General features: G+C 45.8%; 2 protein-coding genes across 8 annotated transcripts; both read left to right on the top strand.

Moving 5' to 3' along the window:
• The first annotated feature begins 300 nt into the window (after positions 1-300).
• On the top strand, positions 301-13207 carry LOC143360102 (cGMP-dependent protein kinase 1). Of its 6 annotated transcripts, none has more exons than XM_076798672.1 (15): positions 301-572; positions 976-1302; positions 7842-7990; positions 8348-8395; positions 8784-9034; positions 9708-9850; positions 9916-10053; positions 10328-10506; positions 10593-10840; positions 10915-11238; positions 11315-11546; positions 11619-11725; positions 11792-12031; positions 12106-12172; positions 12815-13207. In XM_076798672.1, exons 3-15 carry the CDS (start codon positions 7889-7891, stop codon positions 12908-12910), a joined length of 2175 nt encoding a protein of 724 aa, XP_076654787.1. In that variant the 5' UTR covers positions 301-572; positions 976-1302; positions 7842-7888; the 3' UTR covers positions 12911-13207. The 6 variants fall into 6 exon arrangements, with proteins under 6 accessions (XP_076654787.1, XP_076654790.1, XP_076654786.1 ...); XM_076798673.1 differs by adding an exon at positions 3447-3497 and having other exon boundaries at positions 310-1131; XM_076798677.1 differs by lacking the exon at positions 301-572 and adding an exon at positions 3437-3497 and having other exon boundaries at positions 1102-1118.
• Positions 13208-13288: 81 nt separating this feature from the next.
• Positions 13289-17253, top strand: LOC143359696 (cGMP-dependent protein kinase, isozyme 1). 2 transcript variants are annotated; one of them, XM_076797828.1, is made up of 11 exons: positions 13289-13743; positions 13812-13954; positions 14196-14333; positions 14398-14567; positions 15051-15295; positions 15383-15694; positions 15772-15914; positions 16061-16193; positions 16319-16558; positions 16619-16685; positions 16792-17253. In XM_076797828.1, exons 1-11 carry the CDS (start codon positions 13568-13570, stop codon positions 16885-16887), a joined length of 1863 nt encoding a protein of 620 aa, XP_076653943.1. In that variant the 5' UTR covers positions 13289-13567; the 3' UTR covers positions 16888-17253. The 2 variants fall into 2 exon arrangements, with proteins under 2 accessions (XP_076653943.1, XP_076653942.1); XM_076797827.1 differs by having other exon boundaries at positions 15772-16003; positions 16087-16193; positions 16792-17245.
• Positions 17254-17305: the final 52 nt, after the last annotated feature.

The following is a 17305-nucleotide window of genomic DNA, read 5'->3' as shown; positions in this document are numbered from 1 at the left end:
TGCATCGATTTCCCTTTCAGCATCAGCCGGTTCGCGTCAAATTCAAAAGAAACCGAAGAGAGAAGTGGTCAGTGGCCACAGACGTAATCGCAGACACAACATCCACTCGAGACGGCGATCACTCGTAGAAAAAATGTGTCGACAATCAAAACCGATAATCTATCGAAAGTTGAGGCCAATGGAAATATACCTTTCGATCCCGTTTCGGCGAGAACGTATCGATCGTGGTCAGTCCACGTGTATCCGACGAAGAGCCGCGGCGCGCCGACGGACGGCGGACAAGGTGCCAAACGATAATAATTACCAATACCCCCACGGCAACACGGTATCACACGCCGCGATGGAAAACGTGCGCCCGTTTTTCTACCAGTGGCATTGAGACCGGCCTGTCGATAACACGCGGCCGTCCGCGAGCGAAAGTCCACCGAATTCGCGGCGACAACACGTTTCCACGCACAGTTTCACGTTCACTGGTTCTCGGCTTTTCTCGGAGTCCTGAGCATGTCACCGGAGACACCTAATTGTCCTCCGATCGTCCCTACCCCACGGCTATGACAAACTTTTCGCGCCGCGCGAGTGCACGTCCAGAACACGATGCAAATTTCTAAGTTAGCTTAGAGCTACGGTGCACGCAGAAGTTTCTGGTCGGACAGGATCCTCGAGATGATCCAGATAATTCTTGACTGAGTGGTTTCGTTTGTCTTTTGCATAGCGTTGCCTTCGATTTGCTTGAAAATAACAAGGTTGAATTTATTTACGAGGTGATCGACAACATTTTTTACTGGTTGGCTTTGTCTGCTTTATTTATTTTAATTGACAGTGAACGGTAGGCGATGGAAAAATTCAAAAATTTATTCTATAAACTCTAAATAGTTAAATGATAAATATAAAAGTGAAGGACCTGTCTGGAAACTCTTGCAAGCCGCAGTAGCTTCTTCGGACACAGCTTTCTAATTATCGCGAATGATCGGCTAGATCGTGATTGGCAACGGACGATGAATCTCGAAAGTGGACTTACTGGCTGTCGGACAGTTTCCTAAGACCAGGAAGCGGAAGAACGTTTTTCCAAGAAGATCGTTTCGAAATCTGTTCGAGCGAGAGACCAAGGACTACCGAGAGTGAGTACTTCCGGTAGCGAGGCCATAGCATCCTCTCACCTTTCCGAGCACGTGTGCATTTGCGAAAGCAATTAATTGAAACGTTCGTGAATTCACGTTTCGACTGAGTAACTTGAGAAAACAACGCGAGCAGTTTGACTTTTGGGCCAGCCTGGATTTGTATTACAACCCGATACAGTTGAAGGTATGAACCTTCTCCTTCACCTTGATAATTATTAGACTGCGGATTTTATGGTGAAAACGAATAAGTGCAATTTAATTAGTTTCAGCTTATTAAAACCAATGAAATTTCAATGTGGCTCCCGTTTCTTTCTGGACCGTCTCGCAGTCTAGTAATTATATTGAGACAGGTTAAAAAGTACAATCATCTTCGAAAGACTGAGGTCACAACTAGTTGAAAATAAATGTTGCTTAATCGCGACGGTCATAGAGAAATTAGAAATTATGATTGAGTCGGGGGAAAGTCGTGGAAAAATAAATGAGATCATTAGCATAGATAGTAAATTTTTACTGGCTTATCCGCTCAATCCTGTTGTACTCTTCAAGGTCTTTTCTACTTATTTACATTCAAGTTTCCTTAACCCTATTACTTCATATATTTTATTCGAGATCGTCACACCAAACTGTTAAAAATTCAATCGATATATCTGATTAAACTTGAAACTTGTTTCCACCTTGCGACACTTCGCGCAGACTATGAAAAATCATAGACAAATCACCGTTTTCCAGCTGCGTCACCTCGCAACTAGAGCGCCACGGTTTTTGCGCGATCTCTGAATCATTGCGAGCAAACTGTAGCTGTCCGACGACTTTTCTTAGTCACGCCAATTAAGTGTTAATAATATTTCGCGCGTCGGGAAAGCTGCTCGGTCACGATCGAGCACGCGTCAAGTTCATCGGCGATGAGAATAAAGAGGAACGTTCGATAAATGAACGAAGATAATGCCGGGCGCAGGCGATAAGAGGCCCAAGAGCGCAGATAAGAAAATGGGAAACAGGAAAACCGGCCGTTGTTCCCATCTTTCAGGAAACGGCCGCGAAAAACGCAGCCTCGTCCGACGAGCGTAATCGATCCGACAATAACTTTCCGCTGTGAACGACTAATTGCCGATCACCGTTCCCCTTTCATCGTTACCTCGATCCTAACAGTTTCGTGACGCACGTTGACGCGCTTCAAGTTCGATGAATGCTTGATTACCAGACTGCGGAACTTTATGCGTTTATGGCTTCCGAAAATTTTCAAAAAATGCTGTGATATAAAATTCCACAGAATACGATTTTTATTTATCTCGGATCTACAAAGGTCCACGGAAAATTCATTTGTTTCCACGTTCCTAAAATTTGCCGACAAAAATTGAAAATTCCATAAACATCCGCGGTCCATTGACTATTTATCGATGGCTTTCGTCGTAGAATTTTAAAGACCTGACAGAATTGGTGTAAAATTGATCTAGTCGGAGAAACGGTGCAGAAGCGTTAAACCGAAGTATTTGCAGTGATTTCCACGATAATGGAACGGCCCGTTCCGAAGAGTATCCCGTGATAATGAGAGTGTCGAGTGAAGTCACCGTTTCGAGGCCGATTTCAGAATGCGAGCGGACCTTGGGAGCGTCGGAGGACAATTAAAATTCATATCTTCGGCATTCGATCTCCGTTCGAAACAGCGGATAATTCAAATTCAACATTACGCGGTGCTCGCAGGAAAATTATTCCCGGAGCGTGGAAATCTCGTAATCGGATTCAATTAAAGAAATTGCGTCGAATAATGCTGCGATCCAGAAACAGGATAGTTAAGAATAACACATAACGAAAAATCGTGTGGAACACGTGGTATCTGTCGTGGCGTTCCTAGATAAGCGACGCGATCTCACCTGAAATGTTATTATTGCTATTACGGTTGTATAAGCAGCTCGTTACCCGAGGGCCACGCCGGCACAACGGTTTCGAGAGTTTCAAGGTGGAGAGTCCCACGGAACAAAAGCGGCCATAACGCGTTACCATGCGGCGCGGTTGAATAATTTCCCTTCCCGATGCAATTCCAGCGACTCCGGAGCTGCGCACGGTTACCGCCGCGCCGACCTGTTTAACGAAAAGAGAATAGGTCTCGTTAGATAAGACGACAGCGTGCGTGTACCTGCCTGTTGACACTGCGTCTCATTGTTATCGGCTAGATAAGATTTCTGCGTCTTTGTCGAACTTGAGGCCTCAGTTTTCCGCACGAATTCACCGAGTGCGGCACACCGGGGCCGCCGAAAATTGCATATCCCTCGGGAGCAACGCAACCGACCCTATTCCCAGCGAGTTTCTCCTGTTTCCAGGACACGGGAGAGGAATCCGAGCCTGTTGTCCGCCATCGACGTTCGTCGTTCAATCTGAGAGGTGAGTGCCGAAAACGTCGTCCGAATTCGTCGAAATTCGCCGACAGATCACGGAGAATGAGACACTGGTATATCGGTAGTGTTCGGAGGCGTTTATCTGCGATATCGGTGGCCATCTTGGGGCCAGATAGCATCGCGATCGATAGCGCTTCGCGATCCAGTTGCATTTACAACGGCGGAACGGCCGCGCGATTAGGTAACGCGGTTTTGCAATCGAAAGTTTGGAATGCGGGACGCCGAGAAACATCGTCGTCGAGGAAAAAGTTCTCGAAACCCGAGTTCGATACGTTTGCCGGCGGGTTCGGCCGTGATAAAGCGATCCGAGAGCAAACAAAGCAATTAGCGGGCGGGAGCCGCGATAACGAAACGAAAATATTGCCGGAGAACGGAAATAGACGGCGAACGTCGGGCAGACGTCTCCCGAAGGAATCGCCTCGCGTAATCGCCGGACCACGTGGACTCCCGGGTTACGTGCCGATTAATTACGCTACGGCCGATTAAACGCCGCTCGATTAACGACCACGCACGTACGAACGTTCGCCACGGTGCGGAACAATAGAGCAGATCGGCGCGGCGCCGCAGACATCGGACGCGCGAATGGTTTCTTAATTGGTGATCGGGATCGAGTGCGTATTTTTACTGTCGAATGAGACGCTTCTGTGCTCTTGATTAGGTCGTTCGAACCCGGCTGGATTTTATGCCGTGGACCCTCGGTGTTTCATTACGTTTGGAACTCGGTGCGGGTGAAGAGAGGCTGCAACGTATTGCGGATCTTCCGGTACTCCCTTCGAAACCGCCTTTGACGAACTGTTAATCACTGGTAAATAAACGGTAAATAAATGCACTGGTAGAAACATTAAGTAAAATTTGACGGACTGCGAAATTTTCAAAGAATGCGAAAATTCGAGCGAATTTAGTACGATTTTTATTTGTTTTGGATCTAAAGAAGCTGTCCCCATTAACAATAGAACTTTATTTCATTCCACTTTCTTAAAATTGCATAAATATCCGCAAATCCGCAGTGCACTTATTAAATTCCAATCTATACTTCGCGCACGTCCGACAATCCTTTTATACGGTACTTACATGTAAAAAGAAAACTGCATTGATTGCATTCGGAAAGAAACAATTGCACCCAAGATAAAATGGTCGTCGACGTGTCGAGGTACATTTCTATGACATGCAAGACCGTCTATCTGTTCCAAAGTGCAATATGAACGACTTTCGAGAAAGAGGTGGTTCACGGAAATCGATGATACACATTATCACTTTGATTGACAGCGAGAGGACAAGAGATTTCCTTAATCGGGAATCGCGATCGCGATAATAAGCTATTAACGTCAGCGGCTCTGTTAATTCGAAGCAATTGTCAGTCGGACAGGTACAACAACAACACCGCTCGTTCCACCATTGTGCAACGGGAATTACGAAACAATCGCGGGCGCGTGCACGTTCACGGAGAATCACCCACAGGATTGCGTAACGGGAAAAGTAAGAGAAAATTTTCGCGAAGAATGGAAAAGGCACGCGCCGGTCGGAGACAAAATTTGAGCGACAGATATAATTACCTGGGGCTTAATTACTCGGCCGCCGGACGAGGCCGGAAACGCTCGCTCGAAACTAACGTGGCGCAGTTAGATCGAATCGCGACGGAAACGAACGATTTTCCGGTTACTACCTGATTCGCCTTGTCTCCAAGCTTTGACTATCTTTGAGGATATCAGACCATTATTACTGAAAAATAACCGAATGTGAGCAGAAACAAAATCGCGTTATATTGATGTGCACCGCATGTCCCGAAAGTTTCATAATTTTGTGAATTTCTGAATAGGGGATCTTTCTCTGAAGAGTATAGCCGGGTCAGGAGGTCAAAAGTGCCCCTAAACCAAATTGAAGCCACCGAATGGCAAATTCAATTTAGGAGCACTTTTGACCTCCTTGTCCGGCTATAGTACCCTTTTCAGCAAATACAGTGAATTCTCGATATACAGTGACGAGCAAAACTTAGTCTACACTATTTGAAGCAACATAACTTTTTAAAAATTAGATCAAATGACTTGAATTTTGTTGAGAAGTTAGAAGGATTAGTTTATTAGACGAGGTGAATTGGTCGGAATCGCAAAAGAAATAGTAAAAGTTGGTTTTTTCAGATTTTTATCTGAGCCTGTATTGAAAATTTAAAGAATGTATTTGATTCGCTCGAATAAATTATATCCATGCTGAAAATTTCACCGATATTGGTTAATTCGTTTACGAGTTATAAACGATTAGAAGTGCGATTTTAAGTCGAAAATCGTGAAAAATGGCAATTTTTCCACTTTTAAGCGTATCCGAGCCGCGTTATGTTTACACTCCTCGGCGTCCGAGGCCCCTGACAGGGTATACCCCGCGGTAGTGGGGATAATTCCGCGCCGTTTATAATCCAGGCCTTGGCGACATATATAGAGAAATCACTGTAGATCAGGAAATTGCTGCGCGGTTCTACCTGAAATTTTATACAATATTTCCCCCGTCTAGAATATTCCAAGGACTTCAGGGTATCCACTGAATTATCGAAATTAGTTCGTACAAACTCTCCAGAGCACGGTCACGAGTCTCCAACAAACACGGTAAATAATGTTTGGGAAGAACCTGTTCGCGCTGGCTAATCAAACACCCTTATCACTCTCTTAATACCTCGGAGACCGAGTTCTCCGTACCGAGTGTTACCATTTCACAAAATATGTCAGGGTCTTCTCTCTCTCTCCGCGTCCTTAAAGACGCGCTTCTGTCTCGTAGACCAAACAGATTTCGCGTTGAAAAGAACTTTTCATTAGCGTTCCGAGCGAAGAAAACCGACCGACTGAAACGCTGAGAGGGGACACGGGGTCAGGTCCGCGTTGCGTTACAGGGGAAGGTTTCATTTTTCACCAGCGAGCGAAACGCTCGGATTCGTGTTTGCTGCGCGAAGATGAGCACAGAAATCGCCGGTATCGTTCCGCCAGTGATAAGATCGATCGCAGACTTCGTTGGCTCGACGTTCGCGACGAACCGCTCGACAATAATCAGACCGAATTACGTAAGGAAACCTCCGCTCCGAACATTAGCACTGGCCTTTGTAATTGCCGTAAACACGGTGGCGTTGCAATGTACAGCACAGTACAACAGAACGGACAGTTATAAAACGGATCAGACGGTACACCGCGTGGCATACGAATTTTCTATCGCATTTTTCAAACGTGAAACGCAACAACGTGGTCACAACCATGATTAGTAAACGGCGGATTTTAGAAAATTGATAAGACATAGACAATTTTTATTTCGCATAAATATTCGCAAACTATTTGATAGGTGGCGAGAAATGATGGAACAGAAAATTAATGGTTGTGATTATTAAACTGTAGATTTCATGCGTTTCAAACTGAGTACATAAAAAGTAGGCAAAAATTGTAAATCCTTAAGAGAATAAATTTCAAATTTTTATTTTTCCTAAAGATTTAGTGATTCGCCGCAATCTTTTCTATATTTCGACTCCCCCGAAAATATGCAAGAAAATTCGTGTTGTAAAATGGCCCACCACTTCGGCGACGCTCGATAACAATAATAATGACGAGCACGTCGTCCGGCAGACTCGATAATCAAACCTCGCGGAAGGTTTTCATTCAGAAATTCTGAGCGGCAAGCTGAAGAGCCCCGCCGATCGGACGAACCGATCCATAGATCGTTATCTGCGCATTTTTCGCGGGAGGCGTCGGTCGATCGTCCCGCGAAAACGCGTCCGCGTCCTCACCGTGAGAATGTGCTAATTCGCAATGACGTAAGCGGTCAGTGCGCATATATGTATATACCTACGTGTGTATCGTGCACTGTACGTCATTAGCATAAGCATGTGACCATCGTGTAAGCTGAGCGTGCCACGTGCTCGCTCGAAACTTCCGTTTACGGCGCTATCCGCGAGTCGACGATCCCAATCGCGTGTCCAGGATCGAGAGGATCGCGTGATCGATCCTCGGGACACCGGCGTCGATCGGTATTGCATAGAAATCGGCTCTCACTAAGCGAATTACCGCATGCAATTACCGCGGGCGACGAGCGTCGCTGGTGCAAATATTTGCACCGGTTTTCGCCGGCGTTCGTCATAATAAAGGACGCAATAAAGCAATTCTGGTGCGGCGGCTCGATAACCGGCGATGTTATCTTAATTAACGTGACGAACAATCGGCGAGCGAGGAACTCGAATCAGATAATGCCGCTCCTTCGATCGTCGACGTGGAAATATTTACGCGCGCGTTTCGGCGAAATCGTCGCGGAAAAGAGGAGAGAAAAACCGGCGTTGTCTGAGGCGTAGGTGTTCCCTGGGTTTCAGGTGTGAAACGAGTCTGCCATCGACATGCATCGGACGAGGACCGCAAGATGAGGTTCTCGTGCTTCCCGAGACCGAACATCCTGGGACAGAGTCGTAGCATCAATCTCCCCACTCTGCCTGGGAACGACAACTCCAACAATATCGCCTTCGTAAGTATGATCAGCAGTTTTTGCACGGAACACGGTTGTCTAATAATTCTTTCCTGTTATCCGAACACGTCACTCAACGGGGCGCAGGCTATTGAATATTACAGTGGGTGATTAAATTAGTAGAGCCGCTTGCGTAAGTCGACCAGTTTATGTCAATAATGAACTGATCGATCCTACTCAAATTTTACGCTCAGATAGAGATCCCTAGAGATTGTTTACAGTTGTTTAAGTAGCATACCAACAGCCCTGGATTTTGACAATCCCTTCACTGTTTTAAATTTCATCTACTTTTCCATGAAATCTGCCTAAATGGAGCTAAACAATGCCGTAGAATAAACAATTTTTCGTTTGTTGCAGACCGGAAGCTACAGGCAACCTGCGGAATCAGACCTGAGCTACGGCGTGGTGAGTAATCGGTCGAATACAGTGATTTCTCTATATATGTCGCCAAGGCCTCGATAATAAACGTCGCGGAATTGTCCCCACTACCGCGGGGTGTACCCTGTGAGGAGCCACGAAGCTCGAGAGGCCGCGGTAAACATAACACGGCTCGGGTATGTCTCCTGGATGACAAGACCCGTGTTGTTGATATATATCGAGAATTCACTGTACTGCTGTAATTAGCTACATAAGTGTCGAGCGCTTATCCCCAATTGCGGGAGATAGTTAAATCTACCGCTTAGCTGCTCATCTATACAGCGATATAGCATGAACTAGCGATTGATGTAAACGCATAGCTACCCGATACGGCTAACGATTGTTTGTTTAATTATTTGTATACTCCTGTGTTCAGATACGTCCCTTACCCAGTGCAGCAGTGACCAATGGAACGAAACCACTTTCGAACTCCGGCGGGAAGAGCAAAGCTCCGCCACCGCCCACGCAAAATCATAGTCCTCTGCCCACGCACGAGGAAAATGATCAAGAAGATGCCAGAAGCGCGAGCGACGCTGACCAACCTGTCAGCAACCCTAGGGGTGGCGTTATCGGTAGAACGCCTACGCCACCCACTGCACCCACCCCTGTTTACGACAAAGATGCCAAGTAATGCTCGATATCATTAACGCTTCAATCACCGGGAACCTATTAGCACCTATTATCTACCGGCAATAATCCCCTAATTTTTGAGAGTCTATTTATTACTGGCGATTAGACTTAGATTAGAGTAAAAATGAGTAGTTAAAAACATTGGAGGAATGTTAAAATATTGTTATGTAAAAATCTGAATCATCTGAAATGGCTAACTATAGAATGACTCATGATCAAGATTGCATTAGTCACGAGAGTTTATTTGTCTTTGTTATCTTTACTATCAGCATTCTTTGAAATTTCGATCTTCTGAATCTTTGTAGATCACTCGATCAAGTAAATATCACTTCAACTTGTTAAATTAACGTTGAAGAAAATTCTTAAATTAAAATTACACATTTTTGTAAACTGTGTTACCGCAAACTAAAAAATTTCTAAAAGTGTCTAATGCTCAGTGTCTGGAGAGCAGAATACAATGATTTCTCTATATATGTCGCCACGGGTTGGACGATAAACGTCGCAGAATTATCCCCACTACCGCGGGGTATACTCCATGAGGGATCGCGAATACACGACGCTGACAAGACCCGTGTTGTTGACATATGTCGAGAATTCATTGTAAACGCTAAGCTCCAGGATTTCTATTCTAGTTCTAACAGATGGATCCTAATGAGAATCTTCTTTGCAGGAGCCGTCAGCTGATTAAGGGAGCTATTTTGGAGAATGAGTTCCTCGGCAACCTCGAAGAGAACCAGGTGAACGCGGTGGTGTCCGCGATGTACCCTAAGGAGATACCATCGAACACCTTGGTGATCCGTGAGGGAGACATGGGTACGATTTACAACTTCTCTCAGGGTGCACACTAGATACTGAACTTTCGTTCGTCGATTCTTCAGGGTCGCATCTGTATGTCTCGATGGAGGGCAAGTTCGACATCTACCAGGGCGACAACTTCCAAAGAAGCTTCGGCCCAGGGGTCGCCTTCGGAGAGATAGCTCTGCTGTACAATACCAAACGACTTCGTACCATCAGCGGTAAGTTAGCAACACCATTGCATGAGATCAGAGTCTTTCCAAAATGTAGGTTTCCCGATCAACAGATTGCGGATCTTTATGCAAAAATTGTTTACCCCAATCGCAAGAAACTGGAGTGAAATAGAAAATCTTCTTTCTTCACAATGTCACGTGACTAATTCGGTACTGGCAGAGAGGGGGTAACTCTTTCCCCTCCGTTCGAGTCACTTCCCCTGATCTCGCGACTCTGCCTTGGTTCACGGTCCTCGTCAATAAAGTTGTATCCAATTTTCAGTGAAGAAACCTGGGAAAGTATGGGTACTGGACAGGTCCGTGTTCCTCACCATCATGATGAAGACAGCCCAGGAGAGGATGGACGGCAACGTCAGGTTCCTGCGGCAGGTGTCCGTTCTCCAGAAACTACCCGAACCGAAGGACCACCTGCTCGCCAAGATCTCCGACCTCCTACACCTGGTATCCTAAATCTCGTTGATACAGGAAAACACCCTAAAAACTAAATCCTAAAAACTAAAAGCCCATTTTCTTCGTCCTCTTTCCAGGAGTTCTTCCTCTCCGGCGCTAACATCGTAACGCAAGGTGAGAAAGGTGACAAATTCTACATAATCAGCGGGGGCAACGTCAGGATCACGAAGAACACGGAATACGGCGGCGAGGAGGAACTGGTTGTCCTCGGGAAAGGTCAGTACTTCGGAGAGAAGGCCCTTTACGACGACGAGGGTGAGAATCGACGGCAGGCGAACGCTATAGCTCTTGCGCCAGGGGTCGAGTGTCTGACCTTGGACCGAACGTGAGTTTCAATCGGTCAGGTTTTTCTTTCTCAAATTCGGAACGATTTCGCTGATCCAAAATTTAACACCTCAGCTCGTTTTTGAACTATCTGGGCGGTCTCGACGAAATTCGAAACAAGGACTGGCTAGAAGAGTACGAGAAGCAGAAGCGATCTTTGACGCCGAAGAACTGGACCAACGAATACTCCAACATCACTTTAGGCGATTTAGAGACGAGAGGCACTTTAGGGGTCGGAGCATTCGGCAGGGTCGACCTGGTCACCTTGAAATCGGACCGAGACACGAGCTTCGCGTTGAAGAAGCTGAAGAAGAAGGTGATGGTCGAGCAACAGCAGCAGGAACACGTGTTGAACGAGAAGCATATCATGCAGGCTTGCGATTCGGCGTTCATATGCAAGTTGGTAGATCAATATACTCTATCGATCAGTATTATAGAAGGAGATCCTTCGATTTACGGTTCTGTACTCTTCCAGGCTCTATAAGACGTACAAGGACAGCAAGTACGTGTACTTCCTGATGGAGGTCTGCCTCGGTGGAGATGTCTGGACGACTCTTCAGAAAAGAAGATACTTCGACGACGCGACCGCGCAATTCATGGTGGGCTGCGTGGTGGAGGGTTTCGATCATCTTCACACGCTGAACATAGTGTACCGGGATCTGAAACCGGAAAACCTGATGTTAGACTCTCGCGGATACTTGAAGCTCGTACGTGAAAGTAGTGGAAGATGTCAGTTTCCGTTTAGAAGTAGATGTTGGTTTCATTGACTATTCTTCTAGGTTGATTTCGGCTTCAGCAAGAAGATAGGACCCTCCAAGACCTGGACATTCGCAGGCACGCCGGAGTACGTGGCACCGGAAATCATCCTAAACAGGGGACACGACAGGTGAGTGATCTGAATAATCTAAAAAAAAAGGTTTCCGAATTTAAAAAACGGATGATCTATGAAAAGGGCGGTGGACTACTGGGCCCTCGGGATCCTAACTCACGAGCTACTAGTTGGCAAACCACCGTTTCGTGCCGCGGATCACATGACCACCTACAACAAGATCTTGAAGGGTATCGAAGTGGTCGGGATACCGAGTACGGTCAGCAAGAACGCGAGCAACCTGATCAAAAAGCTTCTTCGTCTGAGACCCTCTGAACGCCTCGGATACCAACGGAACGGCATACAGGACATACGAGATCACAAGTAGGTCCCTGAATCGTGGGATCATTCGCGGCGATACATCTTCTCTGGATGTTGATCTAATTACTCTTTTGTAGATGGTTCAACTCGTTCAACTGGCAGGGCTTGCAAAAACTAACAATGCCAGCGCCGATCGTGCCCACGGTACGTTAATACAGAGCTGCTGAACATGAGCACAGCTACGGGCAAGTGACTTAGCGGAGTGGGGGTAGGCCGTAGTGTCGCCAGATGAGGGGAGGGAGCACGAATCGAGGGGAAAAAGGTACCCTCTCCCCGCCATTACCGGAGTATGCGTGGCAGAGACGTGGAGGAGGGGAATAGCGCGGTAGAAGGGGAAATTGGAGTGGGGGAACAAGTCGCTGGCCACGTAGCTGTGACAAAGCGTGTGACAAATGTAGCCTTGCCCGCAGGGGCGTGGCTTCGCTGCCCGTACGAGCAGACGCTGAACACCTGTGCCGCTAATTTGTTACCAATGCTGATCAGTAGACTGCGGTTATCATTATGCGAAATAAAAATTGTCCGCATCGATTGTAAGAAATGCGAGTGAAGTAGAATGTTCATACTCTTTCTAATAACTTTAATCAGAGGAGAACATTGATTAAATTCTTTCAATCTTTTCACTATTTTAAACTTCACACATTTTTGTTGCATATATTACTTTTTTTCGCCCTAACTACTAATTCTTGGAACTCCTGCAGACAATTTTTCTTTTACACAAAGATCGGCAGTTTGTTAGTCAGGAACGAAACTGGCAGAATCCAGGAAATAGTTTATTAACATTTCCAGGTACGGAATCAAATCGATACAAGGAACTTCGAGAGGTACCCGCCGGACAACAGTGTGCCTCCGGACGAGTTCTCCGGATGGGACGCGCAATTCTAAAGAGGATGAGCAGACAATGGCGTGTGGCTTATCCGGCAATCGAGTGATAAGAGCGGCAACCTTCGCGGACCGAATAAAAGAATCCACCGACAACAAGATCGTCCGCTATCAGATTAATTATTGTCATCGTGGAATGCATCAATACATGGCATTCCCTTGCAAGCTTGCCAACTAACCCGCGTTACGAAAAGCGGACTGTAACCAACGTTTTCTACGGCAGCATTCGGACCAACTTATAACCGCGTTAATTGTACCGATAATAAATTTATACTTAATAAAAGAAAATCTGAAAAGCTGCCCTTGTGTGTCTTAGATTCGATGCAAACAAACCTATCGCAAACGTAACGCGCAACACCGATACGTCCGTCATCGTATCGTCTACTACAACACAATGAATCCGATAGCTACCCCGAAGAAAAATCGCATTACATGATTTTGTATGTGCCTTCGACGATAGCGCGTTTATCGACTGCACTCGTCATCGAGATCTACTCATAGGCAGATAGTGCACTGCAGTTGAGATAAGGCTAACAACGTTCCCGATGAACCTCAGTGCACGATAGTCAATTACGGGGGAAGATACGTAGTTTCCCATTCGAGCACAATTTCATGGGACACCCTTGAAGACGTTCTTCTCGCGGCAAGAACACCTCGAAGATGCTTTTCCCGTGCTGTCGGAGGTCCGCCCAGGCCGGTATTAATACATCTGGCTCCGAGGCTCGCGAAGACGGAGACTATTACAGGGACTTCTCCCATCAAAGGAAACACGGAGTGATCGGCAACGTGAACGTCTCCGGGGAAACTCAGTTCCCCGTTTACGAGAAGAATGAGAAGTAAAGAAATAGTTCTAACATCTGCTGACAATGAGATCCGACAGATTCCGAGTTCATGATTCTTGCAGTACGACGCAGCTGATCAAGGCCGCGATACTCAATAACAAATTCCTCGGCGACCTTGACGAGAACCGGATCGGTAAACTAATCTCTGCGATGCACCCTATGACGGTCAAGGCCAACACCAGGATCATCCACGAAGGCGACACTGGTGAGTACAGTAGAACCTCGCTAGTTTCAACCTCGTTTACCACGGAATTTATTGCCTGATACCGATCCCCACCACGACGGGGGGAATCAAATTAAATTTTTGTTAAAAGAAGAATCGTTATGATTCTATGGTATCGGCTATTCCTTTCTTTGCACGCACTTCCGGTCCCGTGCAACGAGCGAGGTCCTACTGTGACGCGAGGACAATGGCCATCGCGCTACGATCGTTTCTATGCGAACAGGGACGCATCTATATGTCTCGGAGGAAGGCACCTTCGAGATCTACGTCGAGAACATCTCCCACGGCACCTTCGGGCCTGGCGTTGCTTTCGGAGAGCTGGCTTTGTTGTACAATACCAAGCGACTGTGCTCCATCGATGGTAAAACTTTGTTTAATCTCTCCCGATCGAATCGTCAATCGCTCGAAAATTGTCTCTCCTTCAGCGGCCACGCATGGCAAGGTCTGGAGGCTGGACAGGCGCGTGTTCCAAGCGATCATGGCAGAAACCAACGACAAGACCATGGAGTACAATCTTGAGCTGCTCCGCAAGATACCGATCTTCAGCGAACTGGCTGACGAGGCTCTTGTGAAAATCTCCGACCTGATAGCGGTGGTAGACAATTAGACTCTTATATTCGACTGCGTCCAACATTTTTTCAGGAAACTTTTAGCAGCGTATTCGTCTCATTTTTCTGATTAAAATGATACCAAACGCGACACCTTTTGGATCGTGTCTACTCGTTTAATCCACGACACAGTGGAACCTCGATTATCCGAACTGACGCTGTCGCACTGATCCGTGTGACGTGTTCGGATAATAAAACAGTTACTTAGGCACAATAGTAGATCGAATCTATATTGATTTCTATCTGTTTATGGAGGATCCGGATGTCATCGGTTCGGATAATCGAGGTTCGACTGAACCGTCGATTGTACGAGCAAATGTGCACCGAATTGCGTCGTGTTTGGTCTCATTTTAATCAGGAAATGTGCGATTCTAAGGGGCCGGTCGGAAAACTATTTGAATCATCGCCAGATAAAATTCTCGAAAAGTTCTCGAATCGTATGGAGATCCAAAATTTCGTTCGTTTTCAAGGAATTCTATCCCGCGAACGTGTACCTGATAAAACAAGGCGAGCAAGGGTCCAAGTTCTACATCGTGAACGCCGGGAACGTGCGCGTGACGAAAAACGGTCCGGGTGGAGTGGAAAAGGAGCTGACGATCCTGGGCAAAGGCGACCATTTCGGTGAGAAAGCGCTCTACGACGAAGGGGAGTCTCGTCGGCAGGCGAACGTGATCGCGATGGCTCCTGGGGCGGAGTGCTACACCATCGAGAGATCGTAAATCAATCAATTCTCTGGCCTAGACGGATTCTTAGAAGATTGTTGGCCATAGATTAAAGACTGTTAACGCGACTGTCTCTTCAGGGCTTTCCTGACGTACCTCGGCGGGCTGAACGCCATCAAGAATAAGAACTGGCTTCAGCACCAAAAATCAAACGAGCCTGATGACTGGAGCGACGAATTCAAGAGCTTGACCCTGTCTGATCTAGAAGTTCAAGGGACCATCGGGACGGGTGGATGTGGTCGAGTGGAGTTGGTGACCGTGAAGAGCATGCCAGACACCAGTTTCGCGCGGAAGAAGGTGAAGAAGTACATGATTACGAAGGAAGGCTTCCAGAAGATGATCTACAGCGAGAAGATGAACTTGAAGTTGTGCAACTCTCCTTTCGTTTGCCGGTAAGTGCAGAGAAGAAAGGGGATCAAGAAAAATAGTGCTTGATCCCAGGAACTAGATCAATCGAGACTGTTTTCAGACTGTACAAGACCTTCAAGGATAAAAGGTACCTGTACTTCTTGCTGGAGGCGTGTCTCGGCGGAGACTTGAGGACAGCCTTGCACAGAAACGGACGTTACAGTAATAGTACGACACGATTCATCGTCGCCTGCATCGTTGAAGGTCTGCATCATCTTCACTCGTTGGGTATTGTTTATAGAGACTTGAAGCCTGAGAACATCGTGATCGACAGCCACGGTTACGTTAAACTTGTGAGTCTGTTTGCTACTTTAATTTTATAATAAATTGTAACTTCAACTGTTTGTTAGAAACGTTCTACGGACGGCTTTCGCAGGTCGACCTTGGAGCCAGCAAGAGGATCGGCGCCTACAAGACGGAGACCTTCATAGGAACGCCGGAATACTTGGCTCCGGAGATCATTCAGAGCAAAGCATACACCCAGTAAGCTTCTTTGAGCTGTTGATGAAAAATTCCTAAAATTTGAATTTCGTTTTTCTTATTTTTTATTACAAATATCTGTTGAGTAGCAATAATTACAGCCAGTAATTGGCTTTCTGTTAACGAAGAGCTGTAGATTTCTGGGCATTGGGGATCAACACGTACGAGCTGCTTGTGAATCGAACACCCTTTCTGAACATCAACGATTTGGAGACTTACAACAACATTCTTCAGGGTTTCCAAGATTCGCTAGTGCCATCTTCTATGAAATCTGCAGCGAAACAGTTCATCGCGGCTTTGCTGCAACAGGATCCTACCAAACGACTCGGATGTTTGCGAAATGGCGTCGACGATATTCGCAATCACAGGTATACGAATTAAAATGAAAATGGACGGAATTTTTGATCGTTGATTCGTGAAAATTACAGGTGGTTCCATAATTTCAAATGGCGAGATTTGCAACAACAAAAGATGATGTCGCCTATTGTGCCGACGGTAAGTGGACAATTATGAAGTCAAATTGTGAATAATTTCCATTTTAGTATATCAATTTTATTTGTTAATAAAATAAAATTGAATTTATAATGTTTATTACTTGCAGGTGAAAGACCCTCTCGACATCAGAAACTTCGATAGATTCCCGCCAGATCACTCAGCAGCGCCAAGCGATTTTACCAACTGGGACGCGAACTTCTAAATTCACATAAAATTATTATTCGTGAATAAGGAAATATCAGAAATATTTATACAAATTACATTCAAAGCCACAAAAAATCGAAGGCTTTTGAACGGTTATGTAACGATTTAGTGATTTTCATTTAAACTTTGAATGCTTTCCCGCCTAATTTCATATTCCACTCTATATTTTATTCTCCTTATTTTACTTAAATCAATTTCGAGCGATTGAATTCTATTCGTTCACAGAATATTTTTAAAAAACATGATTCGAAAAACACGCATTGCGAATAAATTTTACAATTCGTAGAAAGTATTTTATAATTTAGTCCCGATGCATTATAAATCTTTAGACAACTTGATTCACGTAGTGCCCGTACTTGTGCGGTATGCTTGAAAGATTTGTTTACTTATAATTTTTGTTATCTTAAAGTTAAGCC

Source organism: Halictus rubicundus, chromosome 12 (genome assembly GCF_050948215.1).
Source record: "Halictus rubicundus isolate RS-2024b chromosome 12, iyHalRubi1_principal, whole genome shotgun sequence".
Taxonomy (NCBI): Eukaryota; Metazoa; Arthropoda; class Insecta; order Hymenoptera; family Halictidae; genus Halictus; species Halictus rubicundus.
This window is presented reverse-complemented; position numbering and strand designations above follow the sequence as displayed.